The 9740-nt window shown below is 35.0% G+C and overlaps 1 protein-coding gene across 1 annotated transcript in view; it reads right to left on the minus strand.

Moving 5' to 3' along the window:
- Window positions 1-9740, minus strand: part of LOC109388440 (dystrophin) — a 1592311-nt gene that overhangs the window by 1048092 nt on the left and 534479 nt on the right. Inside the window, exon 5 of the mRNA XM_019653146.1 lies at window positions 789-881. Coding sequence (XP_019508691.1) covers window positions 789-881 — 93 coding nt within the window. The remainder of the gene's footprint in view (window positions 1-788; window positions 882-9740) is intronic.

Here is a 9740-nt window from a genome sequence, read left to right on the forward strand (position 1 = left end):
GTTATTCATATGATACACCTCTAATGAAAATGGTGCACTGTACTGAGTGCTTTACAGATATTCTCTCATTTAATACTGACAAGAAATGTACATGTCAATTTTTTTTTCTACTTTGACAGTGAGAGAATTTTGGCCTACAAAGGGATGGCATTATATCCAGTGTCACTAAGACGGTAAATGGGGGAGTTGAAATTTGTGTTCATGTATACTCTTTCTACTAAATCAAATGACCTTTGACCTGTTTTGCAGAGGTCCAATAAATATAGGCATTCAGGAGACTCTATGCTGAGGTGGTTCAGAAAAAAATGCAATTTCCAAATCAGATGAGGAAGTCAGTTGGTACGTATAACACACATACTCATACAGATAATCATATCCCACTAATTGGAATGAATTCATATCGAGACTACACAAGATTCACATCTCGTTCATTTGGTAGTGATTAACAGGAAACATACCTTTCTTTTTACAAAGCTATGTAAATTCACTTATAGGTAAGTTATAGAAGACACATATTTGTGAAAAAAATTTTTGTTAATCTGTTGATGAGATTTTTTTTTCATCTCTACGCAGGAAAATAAAATTTAGAAAAATATTCCTGCAAATGTGCTAGAACCTGATTTATAATCTGCTGATCCTTCACATCTCAAATTACCTTAGTCATACCAATTTAAAAGGCAGCACTATTGTTAGAGATATACATGTTTGTTTTGCCTGTCAACGGTGAAAATGAATGGAAGAATCAGCAACATGTTACCCAAAAAGGAAACATTCATCAGGATTCTTACCTGCCAGTGGAGGATTATATTCCAAATCAAACCAAGAGTCAGTTTGTGATTTCCATCTACTATGTCAGCGCTTCCGATATTCACTAAATCAACCTGTTAAAGATAAAGGGGAAACATTTGAAGGAAGGAGACAAAATGTCTACTTGGAAAGAAAACATATGCAGGTAATTGTGTTTAGCTATTTTCAGAGACTAAGTAGCATTACCACATTTAAAAATCATCTAAAAATGAAACACAATACATTTTGAAATGCATTCTCTGTAACAAGTACCCGCAAACACATTTATGAACAGATACAAAATAAATGTACTTTTAGGATATAAATAGATTACTGAAGATTAAGGAAGCAAATCAGAGTATCTCCAAATGAAATATGTAACAATAACTCATAAAGAATGCCTAAAATTAAGATGTGCTTCCCAATACATAATTGAAACTCAAAATAAAAGAAATTTCATCAGTCCTTTTATCTAGCTCAGAGGAATATACTATAATTAGGGGTGACTGTATTTGACTAAAATGTCCTTGCTTTAGAAACACGTATTAGAACTCTCATAAACAATGGAGATGATGGCCAGCTCTCTTTTCTCTATTCAGGACTGAATTTGGGAGTCAAAATCTGGCAGGGCTTCATTTTTCAAGGCAAATCTTATCTCCTGTCCATACTCTCAGTATTTTTTGATACACAGATTAAACATAAGCATCAGGCAAATGAGCACATGAAAAGATGGTCAACATCATTAGCCATTAGGGAAATGTGAATTTTAACCACAATGAAATAGTACTACACATGTATCATAATGGCTAAAATTGAAAAATAGTGATAATATCAAATGCTGATGAGGATATGGAGAAACTGGATCACTCATGCATTTTGGGCAGAAATATAAATAGTACAGATACTCTGGAAAACACTTTGGAAGTTTCTTACAAAATTGAACAGGTGCTTATCATACAGCCCAGCAATTGGGCTCTTGGGCATTATCCCAAAGCAATGAAAACTGATATTTACACAAAACTCGATACATAAGTGTTCATACTAGCTTCATTTGCAACAGCCAAGAACATGGAACAATCCGGATTCCCTTCAAGGGTGAATGGTTAAACAAACTGTGGTACATCCATACCATGGACTATCGTTTTGCAATGAAAAGGAATGAACTGTTCATACACACAGCAACTTGGGTGAACCTCATGGAAATTATATATATATATATAAAAGATAGAATTAGACAAATGGAGAACAGAGTTGCAGTTGCCAGAGGTTAGGGAATGGATTGAGGTGGGTGTGGAGAAGGATGTGGTTACAAAAGGACAGCATGAGGGATCCTTGTGGTAATGGATCTGTTCTGTATCTTGACTCTGATGGTGGAAACACAAATGTACATATGTGATAACATTGTATAAAAACACACATGCATACACACACACACACACTATAGAGTAGAAAATTCGGGTACTATGAAAGCTATTGGTGGATTGTATCAGTGTTGATGTCCATGGTAATATCATACTATAGTTTTACAGTGTGCTACCACTGGGGTAAACCCGGGTTAAGGGTATTATTGCTTATAACTACATATATGTGAATTGACAGTGATCTCAAAATGAAAAGTTAACTAAAAAAATGAGCATCCAGGGATATATTAAAAGGAGAAATTATCACAATAAAGCAAATAGGCAACTTCACGTTGAGGTCTCTATATACAATGAGGATGAAACTGTCAGAACAAAGGTTGAGAGTTCAGGAGTAACTCACATTTCTCACTATTTACTGTCTTTGGCTCACTGATCTCTTTGGTTGAATTTTCTTTTGCCTGCCTCCAGGATCCTGGCATTTTGCCTTGTCCCGAGGGCAGTGACCTGAGAGAGCTCTCCACTCATCTTCTCCTAGATAGCTCCACTAAATAGCCGAGACTCATTTTGGTTAAAGCTTTCATTCTCTCAGGCTCTAACCCCTTGCTGAACTAAGTTTCACTCTGATCCGTGTTTCCCACTGGTTTCTTCCTCTAGTGAGATGGGTTCATCGTTCTCTCACTCAATGCTAAAATATATTTCTTATCATTCATCTTAATTTTCTAAATTGTATTAATTAAAACTTAAAAATATGAAGCTATCTGGGAAACCCAGATGAAAACAATAAAAAGACTCCCCTTTGGTCTAATTGTCAAATGACACCCCCCCTTACTCCCCACATAAACTTATTTGCAGGTTCAATGGATAATTAAATACTTATTTTTATATCCCAACTACATAAAAGTGATTGGGTGGTTGGTTTAAAACAAATAAATGATAGAGAAAAATGTAGAATTATTTGAATAAGGAGAAAAGATCAAGATGAAAGTCCATATTTGAATTCCACAACAAAATTTATAGTAGAGGATGTTACTGAGCTATGCAATAGATGAGATGTGAAGATGGTATCATGTGAACTTTACAGAGAAGTAGCATGTAAGTGGACATTTCAGTAAGGCTCTACCCAGAAGCCAATAAACAGAAGTCCTGAAAGCTGGTTAATATGATAGACTTTGACTTTCTAGGGTATAGGCAAGTCAAGGTGACACTGCCATTGTAAGACATTACATGTCTACTTATTTCTACAATGCAGATGTTTTTCATTAGACAGCTGAATGTCAGGAGTATCCCATGCAAATCCTACCTAATTTAGTATGCTATAGTTAATAAGAATACTTCAAATTCTTGGGCATTCACATAAATTTGTCCTACACAGCAGATAACCATTTGCTATAATATTTTCATTTTAATTATACAAAGTAGAATACATCGAGTTTCTACAATTTACTAGCAGAGGATAAATGGAGATCCCAGGGGAGATTAATAACTCAAGAACAAGAAAGCACCATGATCTACATTTCATTTGGGGATTCCTCATGTGGCAGTAGAGGCATTGACGTACTTAGGGTACAAAAGGGAAAAAAATTTCCTGTTTTCTGTAACTTAATTGTAGTGAGAGTGATAATCAGACCATATGTTGTTGAACATTCAATTATTTAAATGGAGAAGATATGATTTTTAGGAAATAGACTTACACTGGGGGAATCACTGTTTGTAATTATGTTTGAATTTACCATTGGGATCATCCTGGGGAGACTGAGCACAAGGAACAGGCACTTAGATACCAGCAGCCTCTATCCACTCTCATAAGCCCTATTAGCTGTGTGAGCCAGGAGATGGTTCTTCCGTTTCCTTATCCTTATAAAATCCCTCCTAAGGTCCAATCTCCATTATGTTCAGGCACTGTGCTCAGCTCTGAATAAAGAAGAATAAAGTAGAGCCCCTAATGTCAAAAAGCTCATAAGCTAATAGCAGGCCACATAATAAAAACTAACTAAAATTAAGTAGGATCCAGAAATTCCACTTCTGGGTATATACTCAAAAGAATTGAAAGCAGGGACTTGAACAGAGATTTGTACACTAATGTTCACAGCACTATTATTGACAACAGCTGAAGGGTGGAAGCAAACCAATTGTCCACAGACAGATGAATGGATAAATGAAATGTGGTATATACATACAATGGAATTTTTTCAGCCTTAAAAAGGGAGGAAATTCTGATACATGCTACAACATCAATGAAACTTGAAAACATTATGCTAAGTGAAATTAGCCAGACACAGAATGACAAATATATTATGTGATTACACTTATATGAGGTACCTACAATAGTCAAATTTATAGACAAAGAAAGTAGAATAGAGGATACCAGGGGTTAGGGGAGATGGGATTAGGGAGTCATTGTTTAATCGGTAAGAGTTTCAGTTTGGGATGTTGAAAAAGTTCTGGAGATGGATGGTGGTAATGATTGAATACCAATGAAAATGTACTTAATGCCAATAAATTGTACATTTAAACATGGTTAAAGTGGTAAATTTGTTGTGTATATTTTACCACAAATAAATAATAAGAAGCCATTGGAACACACACAGAAGTCACAGACACTATCTAAAGCAGTGGTTCTCAACCTGTGGGTCGCGACCCCTTTGGGGGTGAAATGACCCTTTCACAGGGGTCGCCTAAGACCACCGGAAAACAAAAAGATATTTACATTATGATTCATAACAGTAGCAAAATTACAGTTATAGAGTAGCAACGAAAATAATTTTATGGTTGGGGGTCACCACAACATGAGGAACTGTATTAAGGGGTCGTGGCATTAGGAAGGTTGAGAACCGCTGATCTAAAGGAGTGTGCATGGATGTGTTCCAATTGAAGATACTTATAACCACTGGGAAAAAATTAGGTAGGCAACTGTGTCTCATGAAGGCTCAGTAGAGAAAAAGGAATTACTGTGGCAGGGTAAGCAAAAGAAAGAGAGGAGGGGTGGTCGGGTGGCTCAGTTGGTTAGAGCACATGCTCTGAACAAGGTTGCTGGTTCAATTCCCACATGGGCCAGTGAGTTGAGCCCTCTGCAACTAGATTGAAGACAAAGACTTGAGCTGAGCTGCTAGTGGGCAGCTGGATGGTTCAGTTAGTTAGAGTACATGCTCTTAACAAGATTGCTGGTTCAATTCCCTCATGGGATGGTGGGCTGTGCCCCCCACAATTAGATTGAAAATGGCAACTTGACTTGGAGCTCATGGGTCCAGGAAAAAACACAGTTACCCAACCAAAAAAAAGAAGAAGTAGAAGGAGGAAGAGGAGGAGGAGGAGGAGGAAGAAGAAGATGACAATGATAGAGGGGATACCCAGTATTGATTGAATCTGTAAAGGAGGAATACAAAGACTGGGAGAAAGAAAGGGGCAGGTGGGGAAAGCATGCCAAGAAGAAGCACCCATGTGATTAAAGATATGGGGACAAGGGTAAAAGATATTACCTAATTGGGAATTGGAAGTGTTTAACTTAGGGACAAGGTGGCAGGGGGTGAAGTTGTTAAACTATCTGGGGCAGGATTATTTAAAACTCAAGGAATGCAGGGAACTGAGTGATAGGGAGGGGTGAGGGCATTATGAAGGAGAGAAACAGAAGTACCAGAAAAGTTGAACAGATCTGGGCTAATTTTTATAGGCACTAGAAAAAAAGAAAAAGTAGCCAGGATCAATTATACATGTCTCATAAACTAATATAAGGAAGTTTAAAGTTGTTTCAGTGACAATGAATTTTTTTACAATTTGAACTCTAAGAAATGTATGTTTTATAATAATATACTGCATTTTAATTACAACTTTACAAGTGATTCACTGATAACCATGTGGCCATTTCTTTTGTTAACCTTCGATAAACAACAGCATAGTATTAAATCTTAGTTTTGTGGAGATAGTCTGTAGACGGTGTCAGCAATGCAATCCATTTCTTGTGACTTTCTGTTGATTTGCAATTATATTTTGTGAGTTTACTTTTTTATTGACAGTGTCACTCACTGTATCATCATATCCAATAGGGCAGGAACCACCTCTGTTTAGTTGGTGGTCCTTGCTCAAGGGCACAATGAATAAATAGCATGGTTTATGATTGGTGTTTCACTCATACATTCTCTATTGTGTGTGCCTTACAGGGCTACTCTAATTACACTGCAATTAGTACCAGCCATCACTCCTTTCTAAAGAAAGGTCCATACTTGTGATCAAGTCATGTTGCCATAAGAGAGTATTTTGTTATCCTATAGTTGGGATGTAAGAAACCATCGCCATTTTTTGAGTGGTAAACTTTGTGCTGTTTTCTATGTATGTGTGTGTATGTATGTATGTGTGTATGTGATTTCATTTTGTTCTTTTTAGAAATATTTCATTTCATTAGTTTCAGGTGTACAAAACAATGTAATAGTTAAACATTTATACCCCTCACAAAGTGATAACTCCCCTCCCCAAATCTACTACCCCGCTGACATCGTATGTAGCTGTTATAGTTCCACTGACTCTATTCCTTATGCTGTACTCCACATCCTGTGAGATATATATGTGGTACATAATTATAGCTGACATTCACTATTATTCAACTTCAAGTGTACACTATGTATAAGTCTCATTCATGCATTTGTGTAGAATAATCTATTGGGTTGTTGGAAAAGTCATGACGTATTTTTTCTATGTTTTTCATTGCAAAAATGCATCATGCCTTTTCCGACAACCTGATATTTGCATGGTTATATCTATAAAGAAAAAAAATAAAATAGATATGACCACACAAATAGTTTATTCTACACAAATGCATGAGTGAGATCTTATACATGCCTCTTTCCTGTTTTTATTGAGAGAAGCTTTCTTTTCTATTTTGCTTGCCCCAGTTTCTTCCTCTGACTTCTTTCCAAACTTACCTAAAACACGACTTTCCTATTTTTCTACCTATTCAAGTGTCAGTGTATGTGTGAGTATGCATGTGTGATATGACAAAGATGCAAATCTACGAGGTTTTATATTGTACAAAAAATGGCATATTATTCAGATTCTATTGAATATTGCTTTTACCAAATAATGATCCCTTTTATTCTTTCACTTTAATGGCTGTATAATATTTCACAGTTTGGAAGTATCAATAGAGCCAGTGCCCTGTTAGTGGACATTCAGTTTGTTTTTAGGGTTGTGATATCTGTTCTGTTTTGATTAGCCACTTTATACAAGGCATATACATCCTCAGATACTGATGCTTCTATTGTTATAATAGCTATTTCTAGGAATGCATCTACTAGAACAAAGGGGATATAAATTTTTAATTTTAGTAGGCGTTTCTTTATAAGAAGGACTTAGCATTTAATATTTTAACCAGCGATGTATAAGAGTAGGCTATACCCTTACCAGTAATGCGTGTTTCTGCTTTTTCATTTTGCTTATCTGATGAATAGAAAAATATTGCGTTATTAATTTATTTCCATGATTCCTAGTATATTTGGAGTATCTTTTTGTATGACTGACCATTACAGTTTCGTCTGTGAATTGTCTGTTAATATGCTTTGCTCATTTTTCTATAGGGTAGTTTTCTTTTCCTCCTCAATTTTAAGAGCTCTTTGCAACCAACAGCTAACATTTACTGAGTACTTATCACATGAGAGATATGGTTATACACAATTTCATATAGTTCAGCATAATAGAATTTTTGCATTTATATTCAAAAGTGAGATTGTCAAATATTTAATGTTTAATTTTATGTGTATTGGCTTCTGGTAATAAAGTTATTGTGACATCACAAAATGAATTACAGAGTTCTATCTTTTTATATATTTTCAAATACCTTAAAATACAAGAATTATTTATTCTTTAAGGATAGTGTTAAATTCATATGTGAAGAATCCTGGCATATTTTTCAATGGTACATCTCTAATAACATACCAATGTTTTCTGAAGTAATTAGTCTAGTTTAATTTTCTACTATTCCTATGTCAATTTTAGTAATACACATTATAGTAGGAAATTATCCATGTCATGAATTTTTCTAAATTAATTTTACAGAATTGCTTATAGTATTTTTGTTTGGTTTGTTTGGTGTTTTTTTTATTAGTTTCAGGTGTGCAAAGCAATATAATAGTTAGACATTTATACCCCTCACAAAGTGATAAACCCCCCAATCTACTACCCCTCTGACATCGTATATAGCTGTTACAATTCCATTTACTCTATTCCCTATGCTGCATTTCACATCCCATGACCATATATATCCCATGAAATTATATATATATATATATATATATATATATATATATATATATATTTGACATTCAGTATTATCCTACATCAGCTTCAGGTGTACAGTGCAGTGGTCANTATATATATATATATATATATATATATATATATATATATATTTGACATTCAGTATTATCCTACATCAGCTTCAGGTGTACAGTGCAGTGGTCAGGCATCTACACAGTCTATGAAGTGATCCCTGATAAGTCCAGTACCCATCTGGCGCCCTACATAATCTTTACAACATTATTGATTACATTCCCCAAACTGTCTTTCATAATCCTGTGATTATATTGTGACTACTAATTTGTACTTTCTAATCCCTTCACCTTCTCCCCCATCCCCACCCGCTCCCACCTAGCAACCATCAGCCTTAATTTTGTCTGTATTTGTGGTTACAGATCCTTTCTCATTACTAATCTTCTCTTATTTTCCATTCTCTCTGTATTTTCTTTTGTTATGATTAAAAGAGGTTTATCTATTTTGTACATCTATTCAAAGAGCCAGCTTTTGAATGCATTCGACCTATTTTTTTAGTTTTTTATCTGAATTCACTGTTCATTATTGTTTTTTAAATAATACCTGAAAATATATACTTCATTTTTTTATTTCTATCTTTAAAAAATCAAGGCTATAAAGTTCTCTCTGAATATAGCTTTCAGTCAACCCACATCCTCATCACACTGTAAGTATGAGATAGTCACTAGTTTATGTACATTTTACAAGAGGAAAACAGAATCTCAAGATGCATGAAGCTTCTGCAAGGTCAGATTTCAAAACAGGCCTAGGCATGGGAAAAAATTTAATTAAATCTAGAGAATTCTTCATGAGGTGCCTTAATAAGCTCTCTCTAAATTAATAAATATTGCACACTGCCGTGTTGACAAGGAATATTACTTGCTTTCGTTATGTTTTGTCTCTTGCTGTACATCTCTTCTTCAAACTACCAAGTACTATAAGAAATAACAATAATTAATAATCAGTAAGGCTCACGAAGAGGGTGTATTTGTCATGCCTGAATATGGTCTTGATATTACTACTGAATGCCTCATACTGACAGTCCAGCAAAACACAAAGTACACAGGCAATAGTTTAGTGGTTACCAGAAGGTAAAGGGAGAGGGGGGTGGTAAATGAGGGTAAAGGGGTTCAAATATATGGTGATGGAAAGAGAACTGACTCTATGAGGTGAACAGACAATGTGATATATAGATGACGTTGATGTATTACAGAATTGTACACCTGAAATCTATGTAATTTTGCTAACAATTACATTGTTAAACTTTAATTAATAAAAAATAAACTAATAAAAACATTC

The sequence above is a fragment of the Hipposideros armiger genome, unplaced genomic scaffold (genome assembly GCF_001890085.2).
Source record: "Hipposideros armiger isolate ML-2016 unplaced genomic scaffold, ASM189008v1 scaffold_197, whole genome shotgun sequence".
NCBI classification, from domain to species: Eukaryota; Metazoa; Chordata; class Mammalia; order Chiroptera; family Hipposideridae; genus Hipposideros; species Hipposideros armiger.